The sequence below is a fragment of the Crocuta crocuta genome, unplaced genomic scaffold (assembly GCF_008692635.1).
Source record: "Crocuta crocuta isolate KB4526 unplaced genomic scaffold, BGI_CrCroc_1.0 scaffold154, whole genome shotgun sequence".
Lineage (NCBI taxonomy): Eukaryota > Metazoa > Chordata > Mammalia > Carnivora > Hyaenidae > Crocuta > Crocuta crocuta.
In genome coordinates this window covers 13,955,349-13,972,648 of record NW_027530545.1, presented here as the reverse complement: position 1 = coordinate 13,972,648, position 17,300 = coordinate 13,955,349, and the positions used below count along the sequence as shown (strand labels likewise).

Genomic DNA, 17,300 nt, shown 5'->3' with positions numbered 1-17,300 from the left:
AAGCATAACATACCTCTTCCTGGTAAACTGTTATTACAGGAAGCAATGAATGAAATAGGCAAAATGTAAATGGTAAACATGAGAGAGCCCATCTCTAGGCTAAAAGATACAGCTACAGCTTTGCTCCTTGCCAGATCTCTCTGTTCTCTCAAAAGAAGCCAGAATCTAGGACTGTATACAAAATGTATCAATGTTTTACATTTGGGCAAGCAATTCAAGTAAATTTAAATTACTGTAGAAGGTAAAGGGAACATATCCGTGAGGGTTGCCAGTTTGGAACTCTGCTTTAGGCAAGCTGCTTTACCCCTTTAATTTCTGTGTGTGAATTGAGGAAAAGGAGAACACATTTCCCAATTATTGATTTCTGAGTCCTGGGCATAAACCACAAGCCAGAAAGTATGGCCAGGAAGCTGACTCTAACATAGGCTCCCTTTTCTCTCCCCTACATTTCATCAAACTCCCACCCCGGCTGACTCCCTTTCCTCACTGCTGTCTGGACTTTGTATGACTTAAATATACTAGCCTTTAGTCTTGAAAATAGTTTCGGATTTACAAAATAATTATGAAGGAAATAAATTATTAAATAATAAATCATAAATAAGTAGTATTCTCACCTATATCAGTTACATACTACCTTCCACAAATTTATCATCTACTCAAAAACAACCAAATGATAAAGATATTCTCCCTGATTTAAAAAAGAAAAAAAACTGAAACATAAGGGAAGATAATAGAGTTGAGTAGGTTCCCCAGATAATAAGTGACTGAGCGGGAACTGGAATCCTCATTTTCTGGCTCCAAATCTAGTGTCTCTCTCTTCCAGTCTTTCACAGAGGCACACACAGGTGAACATTAGAGACAATAACCTGAGTTACTCAACATTTGACCTTGTTTTCAAGAATCATGTGCCTTGTCTTTTAAACACCCCAATTACTGGACTCCTTCAAGCTTATATGAATGTTCTTTTAAACTGATTCCAAGTACTTACAAAATACATAAGAGGTGATGTGGTTAACATCTGTGACTCTTTGGTCCAGAGACTGGCCCTGTGGTCTGCAACCATTAAAAACTATGACAGCACCTCTTGGTAGGGCAAAGAGAGATTCATTAAATTATTGCTTCAAAACGGAGTTGCAATACCTTCCAATAGGGCCTAATGTTAATATTTGGAAAAAGATATTTCTATCCTCTAAAAGTACCTATGTAACCTTGTAGCCACACTTATGCTAAAAAACTTAAAGTGATGTACATATACACACACACACACACACACACACATATCCACACAAAATAAGCAATCTAACTCATAATTTATGTGATAATTGAATGCAATATTGATTTAAAAGATTATTTTTTATGTCAAAGTCAATCTGTGAAAGGCAAACTTCTTTACCCGTATCTTGGGTCCAAAGCAATGGCTCTGGGGTGCTCCATGGCTCCGGCTATTAGTGTAGTTCTCAGGGAACCATCTAGTTTGGCCACTTCAATTTGGTCCAGATTGCTGTCTATCCAGTATATGTTGCCTGCTATCCAGTCGACTGTCAGTCCTTCTGGGGTGGCCAAGCCATGCTCCACCACTACTTCTATTGCACTGACCCCTACAGGGAAAAAAATAAAAATAAAAAAGGAAACCAGCTTTTGTACTTATTCAAAGAACATGTTAAGTAAAAGGGAAAAGGTCAATGTATGAGCAATACAGAGTTTTTAAGTATTTTATTGAGTTTGAAAGATATAGCACAAATGTGTTACAGTGCACGAAGGAAACTAAGAAGTTTCCAAATTCAGAATTACTGAACTTTCCTACCAGAAATTTTAATTTCTAAAGTCTTTTCAGTAACAGTGAAATAGAATTTTTAAACAACTCTGAGGCTAACAACAATGTTTAGGTTTCAGAAAGTTATTTCTTGTTTCTGACTTTTGAAATAGAATGCGGGTTTGGGGAATAATGATGCACTAGTTAATATCAGTGCAATTTAGTTTCAACATTGATCTTCAGGGGTACAATACAGAGGATCAAGTCTATCCTGGGGCAATATGCATTACAGACAGCTCATCAGCACCCACCCTATTCTGAAGCAGGATAGATAAGAGTTTTTACTGCACTTACTCTTAACAAAGATAAGCCCCAAATCATACTCCCTGCTCCTTCCTGGGCTAAAAGGCTTACAATATATAACATGTTTACAAATATGAGACGTAGGCAGTAGTGAATTCTAAATAAAATAAGCAATTTGGTAATGCCCACCAATATTCCTATTTATTCATTTCTTAATTTCTTTTGTAATTAAATTTAAAAAAACAAACACTTTTTTCTTGTAAGATAATACTTCGTAGTTTATGACATTGCTGGTGTTTTGTTAGATATTTTAATTTTCTTTAGCATTTAACAGGCTAAGCCCAAGGATCTAAATCCCTGAAATCAGTCTCTTGCAATATGACACAGGACATAAATTCACATAATTCTATTGTGTTATTATCATTTTTCCAAAATTGTAAAGGTGACTTAAGGAGAAATTTAGATTTTGATAGAAACACCTGGGGTTTGGAATGCTACATAGATACAACATTTTCCAAAAGATTATTACATATATTTATCTCATAGCCTTGCTACTTAAGAAAAGCCTAGATTAGTCAAAATTCTCAAATTATGACAATAAACATTTAGTTCATATTAGTGGTTGTTGTAACAATTCAGTGTTTGTTTAAAATTTGCTGAAAGAGAGTAGGAAATAAAAACCAAAATCTTAACCCTCAAACTGTATTAGTATGTGGAAGGCAGCAGTTATTTCTTATAAGTAAATTTCTTCACCAAATGTCCCTGGAAAAGCTCACCATTTGAAAATGGTATGAATAGCACAGGCTTTTGCCATTCATTTCCCTCCCTTCATATCTTCAGACATGTACTTGACATCTATGGTTTTACGTATATAAGGGAGGAGATAAGAGAACCAAAGTACAACGATTAATCAAAGTCCCTTCTTATTACAGAATATTGTTTTAGAATTTTCAGTTAAAAATTACCTCCACTTTCAGAAAGCTTGCCCCGGTATATTCTGTCTTCTACAACATCTGTCCAATAAAGTAGACTTTGATTGAAGTGAAAATCAAGTGCTATTGTATTTCTCAACCCAGGAACAAGTAGACTATAGTCTCTTTTATGAAGATCAATCCTTCTGATCTCATGACGAATAGAAAAGATGATGAATGCTTCAAAAGGATCTGAAAATAAATGTATTTTTAATAGACTTATGAAACTATTTATATGCTTTCATAAGTAGAATAAAACACCTGAGGTCAAATCCAATTAGTTAAGAGCATACTTTATTATAAAATTCTCTGTTATTAAAGGAGCAATTTCTTTTAATCCAACATTTAAAAGAAACTTGAAAAATTTAGGTTTATACATATTCATTAAAATTAAGTATAAATATGTTTTTATGTCTTGGATTTTCATACACCTGATTCTGATTAATGAATAGAAGAATTGTTGTAACTCCAAGACAAAATAGGGGTTTTCCATTTTAATGCAGCTTCAGTTGACAATACAAACCTCAGAAATATCAACATAGAAAGTGCTAAGAGTTGGCTAAAATTCATTCTGCTATTCTTAGCCCATCACATGCCTACAGATCCACAAAGGAAAGAGATCCAATAAAAGAGGAAACTGAAAGAGAATTACAGGCTTATATAGACAGAATACTCTCCATAAGAGGGTAGATGATGGCTTTCTCCACAGTCTGAAATTTACTAAAATTATATTATCATTTTGGAAATGTAACAAGTCCTGTACCAATGATTGCTGGACATACTAATATGAGTTAGACATGAATTTTGCTTGGAGGGACCCAGGCTTATAAAGATTTGCCCCCATTTCCTCATTAGTACCATTTCTTTGGGCTTTCCTTTAGGGTAATTTGTTTTCCTAATTTAAGTCTAGGCACATACTCTGAATGTGAGCTGTTATAATCATCTCTTGCCACAGTGACTGGTTCAAGAGGTGGATGTGAGATCTAAATCAGGCTAATGGGTTTATAAACTTATAGAGAAGATTTCAAGCTGAGGGTAAAGAGTATCTTTTCTTTCAAGGTCACAGATCCCTAAGTCTAGAATTGTCAGTGTCCATGCCATTGTAGTTTGCTTAAGTATACTCGTGATATTGTATTAAAAGGGAAAAGAGCCATAAAAAGGAACAAAGCACCAATGACCTGGGAGATACAGTGTCCTAAGGATGTTCAGGTCCATAGCTGCAATTATCCCTTAAAAGTTCCTTCCTTCACACTCCCTGTATATTTCTCATGCTTTGGGTATGTAAGCCAATGCAGGTCACTCTATTCACTTAGTTCGGACTGGGTTTTTGTCCATTGCAACCAGGTTTACTGTTCTTATTAATTTTCATTCCTCAGAGAGGTCTTTCCTGATCATTTTCCTAATAAAGGCCATTAAAAAATACATTTATTTATTTAGTTTGAGAGAGAGTGAGTAGCGGAAGGGCAGAGACAGAGAGAGAAAGAGAGAGAGAGAGAGAGAGAGAGAGAGAGAGAGAGGAGAGAGAATCCCCAGCAAGCTCTGCACTGTGAGCACAGAGCCCAATGTATGGCTCAAACTCACAAACCGTGAGATCATGACCTGAGCTGAAAACCAAGAGTCAGAAGCTTAACCAACTGGGCTATCCAGGCATCCAATAAAGGCCATTTTTATCATTTAAATATTTCTATAACCTATTCATTCTCCTTGAATTATATTTAAAATCACTACTTATTTGTTTGTCATCTACCTTCTTCACTGATTTAAACGCTTTATTAAAACAAGGATCTTGTTTGCCTTGTTCATTATTATGTCCCTAATACCTTGCACCAGGGAAGACATGATACATACCACGTCTTAGATTTGAAACAATGCTAAACTAGGCTTGCTGTCCTTGACGTAGGGAAATCACTGGCCATTTTTTCCCCCACTGAACATGAATCTATTTTTTAGTAATCTCTGCCTAGAACATTAAATAAATGTGTTTTGAATGAATAAATGTGGAACCGACTCCATTGTAAGAAACTAGCTGATAGCTGGGTTGAGAGAATGCCCTGCTTAACCCACAGCTGACTGCATCATATAAGAAAGTCCAACCAAGACCACAAAAACCAGTCAGAAGGCCTGAGAACTTGTTAAGCAGTAATGACGTATATTGTTGTGATCTTATAGGTACTGTGGTTATTTATTACACAGTATTATGGTGTTTATGTGCAACATTACTGTTACAGTAGCTAACTTATATAAAATAGTAAACATGTATTAAGTAACTAGTGCCAACTAGCTACGTAGAACAAATGCTCATAAAATTTTAAATCCAGAATTTAGAATTTCTAAGTAAAGAAAATGGTTCTATTGGATGTATAGTTATTTAAAAAAGAGACTACCTAATTTTGAATCAAGATCCCTTGTATGAATCTGCTCTGGCTATAAAAGCTTTTTAATAACTACGTGCCTTTGAAAAATTCTTTTGGTTTTTTTTTTTTCAGGAGTTGTCTTTACCTATAGAATGGATAAATGACAACCTCCTTTCAATTTAACTTAAACTGTTATTGGAATCCAATTAAATAATGTATATACATTTGTTTAAAAGCTCATAATCATCACAGTAAATACAAATGTGGAGGTAATTGTGAAGTAGTAAAAAAAAAGTAATAGATTTGGAGTCAAAAAATAAGGGTAGAAAACAGAGTTCTTTACTGACTAGCTGTGTAAGTTTCATAAGTTTACTTATACATTCAGATCCTCAATACTTTTTAATTTATAAAATACATAACATACTGAGTTATCAGGATACTTGATAAATAAAAGTGCAGACACTCAATATCTTAATAAATGTTTAATTATTAAGATATATATTAAATTTCAAAGATTAGTTAAAGGAACAAGCAAAAGAGATTGTGTAAGAAAACAGGCTGGAATGATAATACACCAAACAGAAGTTGGTTATTCTTAGCATGTGCTAAAGCTAGTGACATTTCAGCTCTGAAGAGCTTCCCTATCCTTTGGCTTATGGTTTGCCCTTAGTCAAGTAGTAAATTAGAGGTGCAGCATCCACTTGCTAGAGACATTTATATTTAATAGCTGTTAANAAAAAAACCACCCAAAAAAAAAAAAAAAAAAAAAAAAAAAAAAAAAAAATTTCTCAATGGAGGTAAGCAAAAACTAAGGGGCAGATTCCATATTCACTTTTTGGAAAAAGGGAATGAGAATAACACCCTGGTCTCAGAAACTTCTCTGGGCCCATTGGCACCATAAAGATTCATGAGGAAAGTCTGAATGAAGAATCAAACAGGCATGCGATACATGAAAGAAGCCAGGTTCAAAAGTCTACAGACAATATGATTCCATTTCTATGACATTTTGGAAAAGGTGAAACAATAGAGATAGGAAACAGAATAGTAGAATGCAGAGGCAAGGGGTGGGAGAGGACTTGATTACCATTGCTAGACAAAAATTGCTAACCTTTCTACAGCAAGTGAGAAGTCAAAATGGAGAAAAAAAAGAATAAATGCACACTAGCAACAATTCTGAAAAAAAATAAGGAGGGGCACCTGGGTGGCTCAATTAGTTAAGTGTCTAACTTCAGCTCAGGTCATTACCTTGCGGATCATGGTTGTGAGCCCCTGTCAGGCTCTGTGTTGACAGCTCAGAGCCTAAAGCCTGCTTCAGATTTTATATCTCCCTCCCTCTCTCACTGCTCCTCCGTCACTCAGTTTCTCTCTTTCAAAAAATGAATAAACTTAAAGAACATTTAAAAAAATAACGAATCTAGGAATGGAATTGCTAAGAAATATACAACTATTATATGAAGAAATTTTAAAACACTAATGAGAGGAATAAAGACTTCAACAAATGTAAAGGCATACAGTATTATTAGACAGAAACAACAACAACAAAACAAAACAAAAACAATGTCCCAAAGATCTTGCTTCTGCCTGAATTAGTTTATATATTTCACGTGTTGGAAAAAGAAAAAAAAAATGACAAATACCTTTCTTTAAAAATAATACTAGAATACTAGGTGATTCTAAAATTTACATTAAAAAAGTATGACTCACCAGGAAAATTCTAGGGTAAATATATAATACTGATTAACTTCAGTAAATAATAAAATATATTATTAAATCAATATAAGTATTTTGGTACTGACTCATATCTAACTTTAGAGATGAGAAATATGGTAGAAGAAACAAGAAATTATGTTGGAAGTTTTCTGATTAAATACAAAACATAATTTCTAGATAGCTTAGTAATTTTGATGTAATAATAAATGGCACTATGAAAGTCTTGGAAGTAAATATAGAACTCTAGAATGAAACAAGCCTTTGTGCATCTGGCAAAAATCATAGAAGACCTAAAGAAAACAATGAAGTTAAATATACATTAAAAAATTGTAGGAGAAAAAATAATATAAAAAAGTCAAAAGACAAATGACAAACTTCAATGAACATTTATAATATGATAAATGACTAAATTTTTTAAGATATATGAGCTCTTATAAAATGACAAGAGAAAATACTCAAATAAATAAGAGGCAAAATGTATTAAACAGATAATTCAAAGAATAGAAAATGTGAAACCTTTAAATTTTTAAAGTACTCAATTTCTCTCATAAAATAATAAACGGATTTTAGGTATTCAAAATGTTGGCCAAGACTCTATATTGATTAAAACGTAGGCAAAAGACACGGTGACGCATTACTAATGGAAGTATAAATTGTTATAACCTATATGAGAGCCGCTAGGCAATAACCATCACAAGATATATATCTTTATGTATGTATACACACACACACACACACCTTGACCAAATAAGTCCATCTGTAAGGAATTACTCTAAAAATATAGTTTTACCTACTTAAAAATGGCAGATGGCTAAGGAAATGCTCTCCAATATTATTTGTAGTAGCAAAATATCAGAAACAACAGAAATGTTTACCAATAGATAGCTAGAGAAATAACTTATGGTACAGTCATATATTGTAAGATAATGGGGCCACATAAATTAATGTGATTGATATAGAAGTACAGATACTGAAGAATCCAAATATTTTGTAAGTCAAAAACAGCAAGATATAAACAAAGCAAAATTGATGCTACAATTTAAATTAAAAAAATACTTTTTCTAGACCTGCATAGAATATGTCTTGCTAGCTTAATGAGGGAATACTGTTACCTCTGCTATGGAACTGGAGACTGGGGTTCAGAAGTGGAGAGAAAACTTTCACTTTATTCTGATTTCATAGAAATTTTTAGCACTTATGTGTACCTTCTACTAAGATTTTTAAGAATAAAAATTCAAGCCATTAATAGAAGGAATTATCATTCCCTACTTTTTAGAAACACTCAGAAATAAAATAAAAATTGTTTGGCCATGACATGTACCTTGAGCAAGGTATTTCAGTATGACAAATACTGTAAAATGTGTTTTTTTTTCCCCTTCAGGAGAACTGATATTTCCATGATAGCGATATTTAAGAGATCATTTACTGCTCTTAATTTCATGCTCTATTTGAAAAAATACATCCTCCGGAACCAAAAATTACTGACTGATTTGTTAAAACTGAATGCAGAAAGGGATTGCTACAACAGAAGACTTGGATTCTACTCTTGTCTCTACTAGAAATAAAGAAAAACACTAAAGCACATGAGCAGAGGAGAGACAGAGAGAGGGAGGGAGAGTGAGAATCCTAAGCAGGCTCCATGCACCAGCATAGAACCTGACTACGGGCTTGAACTCACAAACCATGAAATCATGGCATGAGCCAAAATCAAGGATCAGACACTTAACTAACTGAGCCACCCAGGCTCCCTTTGTTGTCTTGATTTTTCAAATAAAATACTACTTTTGGTGGTACATGATCTAAAGTTTCATGTGTAAAGAGTCTTGAATTATTAATTGCATTATTAATGAAGCAGTATTAGTATTAACCAAAGAAGACTTGAAGGAAATAGCTTTTGTAGAAATAAAAAGTTCTCTATTTTATGGTAAGAAAAATAACAGATAAAATAAAAGTCTTAAAATGGTGTGTGCCTTAATAATATAGACTGAAATATATATAAAGCAAAATCTTACAATTAAATGGAGAAATTTATAAGTTCATAATCATATTATGAGATATTTAACCACAACTCCTACACAAAACTGATATAAAAAATAATAACAAAGATGATTAAAACAAACTAAACAAAAAGCATAATCCACCAGAAATATATAGAAAGGTGTACATCAAAACAGAAGACGTATTTTAAGCACATATGGAGTATGTAATAAAGTGTCCATATACTAGTCTACAAAGTACGTCTCATGAGACAGCAAACAATCAACTTAATAATGGACACCTACTCTGAGCAAAGTAAATTAAAAAGCAATTATAAATACTGTGAAGCTCTTCATATGTCTTAACACCAAAAATAATTGCTAAACAAATTTTTGGCCAACAGGAACTCAATAAAGAATTCGGAAATAAAGAGAGATACTATGGCAATAAATGCATAGATTGAAAAGCATTAACAATTAAAATTAATGAAATACAGAATCAGTTCCTGAATGGTAAAGGATCCCCAAATCTCCTTCTTCATAAAAACTGAAAAACACTGGAATAGTGGCCAAAATCATCTTTTTCTGAAACCTAGAAATTAAAAAAAGTCTAAAAAGAATCCAGTGAGTATTTAAGAAAAACTGCTAGAAATTAAAAAAAGTCTAAGAAGAATCCAGTGAGTATTTAAGAAAAACTGCTGGGGCACCTGGGTGGCTCTGTCAGTTAGGCATCCAACTTTGTTCATGATCTCATGGTTTGTAAATTCGAGTCCCACATCGGGCTCTGTGCTGACAGCTCAGAGCCCGGAGCCTGCCTTGGATTCTGTGTCCCCTCTTCCCACTCACCCACTCACATTCTGTCTCTTTCTCTCTGTCTCTTTAATAGATAAACATTAAAAAAAACAAACAAACAAACAAACAAAAAAAAAACCCTGCTGAGTATCAGTAGGAAATGGTGTTTTAACATGTGCCAATCCTATCCCCCTTTCCTTAGTTTCATAGTAGATTTAAAAGTTCCCAGAGGGGACAGATGGGTTTGAAGTTCCCCCAAAAGCCCAATCTCCAGAGAACTGTTCAATGGAAGAATGGCCCTTTCAAGAAGATGTGCTGGGGGAACCAGATTTCCACTGTCCAAAGAATGAAGCTGGAACCCCATTTATAAAAATTAAAATGTATCATAGACCTAGATATAAGAACTAAATTTGTATAACTAATAGAAGGATACTTAGTGATCTTAGATTAGGCAAAGACTCTGAAGAGACTTTTCACTCAAAAGCCTATAAAAATGACAAAAAGGCACATGAAAAGATGCTCAACATCATTAGTCATCAGGGAAATGCAAAACAAGCACAGCAAAATACCACTCCACACCTCCTAGAATAATGACTGTAATAAAAAGATAGACGATATCAACTGATGGCAAGAGGGTGTAGAAATCGGAGCCCTCATGCTTTGCTGGCAGTGTTTTCAAATGACGCAGCCATTTTGGAAAACACTTTGGCAGTTCCTCAAAATGTTAAACGTTGACCTACCGTATGGCCTAGGAATTCTACTCTTAGTTCTATACACAGGAGAAATGAAAATGCATGTCCACAAAAAACTATGAATATTCAACACATTATTCATATAACCAAGAATAAAAACAATTCAAATGCCCACCAACTGATGAATGGATAAACAAAATGGTGTATCAATACCACAAATATATTATTCAGCAATGAAAACAACTTAAATACTGTTTATGGTAAAACATGAATGAACCGTGAGAACATTATGCCATGTGAAAGAAGCCAGGCACAAAAGACCATGTGGTGTCCATTTTTATAAAATGTCCAGACTAGGCACATCTATAGAGACAGAAAATAGATTTAGAGGTTGCCAGAGGTGAAGTAGGGTTTGATGGAGAGTGATTTTAAATACGTATGGGGTTTGTATAAAGGAGGGATTAAAATATTTAGAATATTTTATTGTAAATTAGATACTGGTAATGGTTGCACTACTGTGTGAATATACTACCAACCACAGAATTGTGCACTCTGAAAGAATTAATTTTATGGTATATAAATTATATTTCAATCCATCTTTTATTAAAAAAAGATATACAGAAATGAGTGTGGAAATGTGGAGAGAAAAAGAACTGTACAAATGCAACTCTTAATTTATTGTTACCCTGAAAAATTATTTTAATTTCATTCAGATTAATCTGTATAGCTATACTCAGCTCTAAGAACTTTTCCATCTATACAAGGAAAAAAACACAGCACACTGACAATTTAATTTTTTTTCTTTTCTGTATATTTGTGGTATTTAAAATGGAAAATTCACCTTTTAAAAATAATAAAATAATATATAAACTCAAGAAAGAGATTTTCAAGAAAATCAAAAGCCATTTGTTTGAAAGACTAATAAAACATGAATAGACCTATGGCAGGATCAATACATATACATGTTCATATATGCATGTATTTACAGAGAATAAAGGATGAATGAAAATAAGGAATTAATTATGAAAGGTATTCATATTATTCAATATATTTCATACTTCATTTCCTAGTTGCCTATTTGAAAGAAAATTAGAAAAATAAGAGTGACACATTTTAATAATAAATCTGAAAATAGGTAAAATACACCATTTTCTAGGGAAATATGTTACCAAAATTGACTTAAAAAAAACCTAAAATCTGAACAGATCTATAATCATTGTAAAAATTGAGTAGTAAAATTTATGCCCTCTAACCAGCTACAGAAGAGAAAAAATAAACCCCACAAATTGCTGAGTGATATAGACAAGTGCTATTCAAAGGTATGTCTCTAGACTGGTGCCAGCCTACAAATTGTTACTAGTCCATAATGAGATAATTGCAGAAACTAAGAGCGTCAAGAAAATGTTATGCCAATTAAAATAGCAACACCACAACCATCATATTGGGCAACTATTTAAAACTCTGAACATTACTAGAACAGCAAACACTTAAAGAGATCTTCTTATATAGAATTATTCTTAAATAGTTTATAGGTTCCGATTTATACAATCCTCACTAAGTCCTATGAAGTGGGTGATATTGTCACCCCCATTTCACACAGGAAGAAACAGAGACACAGAGAAGTTACATAACTAATATGACACAGTTACACAGCTAACGAGTGGAGAAACATGGATATAACCCATTATTCTGTCTAGTGTTAACAANGGGGAGGGGGGGATGGGCATGGAGGAGGACACTTGTGGGGATGAGCACTGAGTGTTATGTGGAAACTAATTTGACAATAAACTATTTGTAAAAAAAAAATAAAGAATATAATACTGGAAAATAAATGAATAAATAAATAAATAAAAAACAATAACTTGGAGACTCAGAAACTCTTATACTGCTGATGGTAGTGTGTATGTGTACACTGTTTTAGATGTATAATTGGCAATGCTAGAGATAGGCATGTGTAACTGAATATGCATATACACTTGAACATGGGGTTCAACTTGTGCACATTTCCACAAGTACATATAAGAGATTTTATTACAAAAATTTTATTACATAGTTCAGTGTAGCAAAAAATGGGAAACAATGTCAATGACAATGAATAAGAGAATTAACAAAACTATAATCTTTTTATACAGTAGAATGCTACACAGTATTTAAAATGAATAAACAGCACTTTATAAAATACTGTGGATACACCTAAAATCATACTTCTGACTAAAAAATCCAACTAGCTGCAACAGATTTAAAACATATATGAATTCATAAATTTAAAAACAAAAAAAAATATATTACATGTTGGTTAAGAACACAAACTATGACAGAACAGGTACCCCAATTTCACAAAAGTAGTTTTTTGGGAGAGATGGAAGAATGGATAAACAGAGGGCTTTAGAGTTATTTGATGTTTCGTCAACTTTACAAAATGATTTATATCGTGAAAAACCTGAAAATTTTGAAAAAAAAATCAGTATCCTAAAATATTAGCTGTGAATACATTATTCTCCAATATATTTGAAAGATTTCATAAAATGAAAGGTGATTGAAAATATACATTTTTTCTTTTTAATTTTTTCAAATATTTAGTTTTAAGTAATCTCTACACCCAAATTGGGTCACGATCCTGAGATCAAGAGCTGCATACTCCACTGACTGAGCCAGTCAGGTACCCCAAAAACATTTTTTGCTTACTCTGAACAGTGACTGTTACCTTGACTATTTTATTAAAAATTTTCAAAGGCTTTTCAAAATCTTGTATTTAATATAATCATTTTCTGTTGAGAATATAGTTGATAAATATTTACACTTGATTACACTTGACTAATAAACCAGTTTTCAAAAAAAATCAAAGTGTAAATATTCAAGTTATTTCTGTTTGAACTCTGGATCTTGATAACTTCTCCAAGTGCCTCTACTTTTAAGATTTCTGTTAGTTTATTAAATTATTATTTCCTTTTTCAGAAAATTAAAAAAAAACCTGTAATGAATAATCCACTATGGAGTTTCATAAACTAGCAGGAAATCATGAAGAAGAATTTTTCATCCTGAAAGGTCACAGATGATAATGAGCAGAGATGACAAAATAAAGTTATACATGTGAAAATACTTTATACATTCTTGGTCATTCTTTATTTACTACCATTACTAATGATGAAAACAGTAAGAGTGTGCCTGGAATGGAAACCCACAGTGGAACACAATGAACGATTAGGTTTGAGAGAGAAAATAAGTGAAAATGAAGAAGGCCCTAAAAAGTAGACTGAAGAATTGAATGTTCATTCCATAAATAATTGAGAATTACTTAAAATCATGAATAGAGACTGATAGGGAGAAGTGCATTTTACTAAAATAAATAAGTGGATCGCCAAATGATAAAGCCCTCACAGCTTTATTCCTCTGATCTCTTCACCTTTATTTACCATTATTCCACAATATAGCCCATCTACGTATCATGACTGTATTCTTTTTTCTTTCACTTTTTATTCTTCACTATACTTCTGACCTCTTTCCATTAATTCTCATCTTCTAGATTTAGATTTCCCTCTCTCCTTTCAAGAAAAATATCACATCCCTTCAAGTTTTAATATTCTTCTTAAAAACTAAAGAAACAGACAATTATAACAAAGAGGCCAGAGAGAGGACTGCCATCATCATTACATCTGTAACTCCTGGCTGGGACTGTGGTACAGATGCTCCCAATGGGAAAAAGAGGACTATGTCCAGAAGATATTGTGGAGAAATAATTAGCACATGAGTAGAGGGGGAAGCAAAAACCTGGGAAGTTGACTGTTAAGTTCAGAGTATGAGCCCTGAATGCCAGAAGACTGAGCCACTCACAGGACAATGGATAATTGAGAGATAAGAGAAAGCTACATTTCAACCAAATCATTTTGAGGTGACTTGGTGATATCTGATGAAACAGACCTGGATAGTAGGAAAGACAGTAGCTGGAAATATAAATGGCACAGTTATCAGATCTGAGGTGATAAAGGAAGATCTCCAAGAGATCATTTAGGGGTCGATGAGAATTAAGGTTTGAGTAGTGGGCACAGTGCACCAACAGGCGATCACTACATTTATGCAGCTTTGTGTTTGTAACATTGTGGATTACATCCAGAATCTCTTTCTTTAAAGAATGATGTAAATTGAATTGAAAAATGAATATATATTTTTAAAGAAGCCACAATATTTTATTCTGGCATCTGATATAATTTCCACAAAATATTTTGTGGTTTGGTTAATAAAAAAACAACAAGAAAACCCATGTTTATTAAAAATCTCTCTTGTTCTTGTTCTTATAAATTTAAGGAAAATATATAGCAAATATAAAAACATACCGTATTCTGAACAGCTAATAATTAGGTGGATGAGAGAAGATAAGCATACAAAACTAATGATTATACCCAAGGCAATATATATTGGGAAAAGTATTTTTTTCTCATTTTTATTCAATACCTGACAATCTCTCCTCTAAAATATATCTTGAAGGGGCACCTGGGTAGCTCAGTTAGTCAAGTGTCCATGACACCTGATTTCTGCTCAGGTCGTAATCTCATGGTTTATGAGTCTGAGCCTCACTCTGGGCTCATGCTGACAGCGTGGCGCCTGGGGTTCTCTCTCCCTCTCTCTCGATCTCTCCCCTGCTTGTGTACTATTTCTCTTTCTCTTTTTCTCAAAATAAATAAACCTAAAAAAATTAAAAATAAAAAAATACACCTTGAAGCTGTTGTTTTCTTTCTTAGTGAAGATTACCAATCATCTTTTGCCTCAAAAACTTTGTAACTGGTCTCTGCATTAAACTTAATTTTTAAAATCTAAGAATGGAAATATAAGAGAATAAGAACAAGAAAAATTTGATGAGGAAATATAACCTATTTTAGGCTAAGAGAAAATAAGAAGGAATACTTTGATATTCTTTCTAATGTAACCAGAAATATGCTGCATATTTGCAAGTAAGTTGTCTACTTAACAGAAAAGAAACTAAAAATTAAAAAAAAAATGCAATCAGCAGCAATATTCTGGGTATCCATAGTATAAAGAAACCAATACTTCATAAGAAAAGTGGTTAATACGTTGCATATTTAAAAAGAAACATGTAAGGAACTGGTAAAATAAAGTACTTAAATATCCAAGAAAAATCAGGTTTACAGATATATTAAATAAAAAATGAGGATCATAAAAATAGTATTTATGGAAATCTTTATATTTAACTAACAAGGTGTTAGGAATGAACTTACAGAAAATAGAATCAGTTCAGCAACAGAGCAAAAGCCAGACTGTAAAGAATTTAGGAAGAAAGGAGTTGAGATATACCAGAAAATATTAAAAAACTATCTAAGATTCAAGAGAAAAAAGTTGGGGAGTCATGGCTCTAATTTGAAGCGTAAAGAGTACTATTATTCTTTACTTTTAAAATGTCAAGAAGAATAAGCACACACACTGCATTCAATAGAAAGGACATATTTTAAAAGCAGGGACTCAACTTAAAAATGATGGGGGAAAGTAACAAAAGAAGAGCAAGAAAAGAAAAATTTTATTTCAAAGTCCAATAGTTAATGGTTAATTCATTTTTATTGAACTCTGAATCTACTAAAGGTTTTCAAAAAAGAAAGGAAGTGAATAAAATATGGAATAACTCCTTTTATATACATGAAAATTGTTTTAATAAAAATTGTTTTAATAATCTTCAATAGGTAACAAAACCTGTATTATCTTTAATAATATAAATGCTGACAATGATATTTGGTATACTATATGTTTCAGGAAGATATAAATCACAAGGTTAAATTTTTCATGTAAGAAAGCTCTATATTATTTTTACAAAGTAAAATATACCTTTGTTTTCTGCTTAAATTATAAACAAAGCAGGTGTGAAATATAGCAATCTTAGCAGTGAGAACTGATCCAGTACCGTTAGCATCTCTCTCTGAACTGAGAACAGAGAGGGCCAATTACATTAGAAGAATTACTTTGTACCTGGCCACTTATTTTCAAATGTTGAATTATTTTAATATTGAACATGAGTTGTTATTGATTTCATAGAGCACAAAAACAATCTAATAAGTCAACAATCTTGTCAACTGTATCCAAAAACCAGTCATGGAGCAATTCTCATGTAAAATATAATTATAAATATGTCTGAGATAAAAATTGGATCTACTGTTTCCCTAATACAGATCATTACAAAAAAACTGTTATTATTATTACTTTTTAGCCTCTCATGCCAATTACTCTGTACAAGATTCTTAGAGGAGAAAGAGTCGCATAAATGTCTGCTAAACTTATGCCTCTAGGCATATTTTAACAGCCGGAAGAAACAACCACAAAACAGCATTTGAAATATAAGAATGAAGTACCCTAATATTCTCTGAAAAAATATAATGCTTTTGATTGTATATTATTTTTTTAGAACTGGACTGAATATAATGTAAAACACAAGAGAAAAATCGACAACTTGATTTTTTACTTCAAGGTGCTTATTATTTCATCAGAGAAATAATGAATAAAGAAAGCAGATAGATGGAAATATAAAAGCAAATTAAAAATGTGGACATATTTTGATGGACATAGACAGGAGAAACAGAGAAAAATATTATTTGAAAGAATATTACCTTAAAGAAGAAAGGTTAGAACTTACAGGTCTTACAGAATATCCAGGAATTTGGGGTGGCTGGATCGCTCAGTCAGTTAAGCATCCAACTTCAGCTCTGGTCACGATCTTGCAATTTGAAAGTTCGAACCCCGTGTTGGCTCTG

At 32.7% G+C, this 17,300-nt stretch overlaps 1 protein-coding gene across 1 annotated transcript in view; it reads right to left on the bottom strand.

Moving 5' to 3' along the window:
• The window catches only part of LRP1B (LDL receptor related protein 1B), a 1,854,983-nt gene that overhangs the window by 618,475 nt on the left and 1,219,208 nt on the right, over positions 1–17,300 (bottom strand). The window contains exons 24-25 of the mRNA XM_077767810.1: positions 3,022–3,219; positions 1,394–1,598 (exon numbers count right to left, since the gene is read on the bottom strand). Of these exons, the coding sequence (XP_077623936.1) occupies positions 1,394–1,598; positions 3,022–3,219 (403 nt within the window). The remainder of the gene's footprint in view (positions 1–1,393; positions 1,599–3,021; positions 3,220–17,300) is intronic.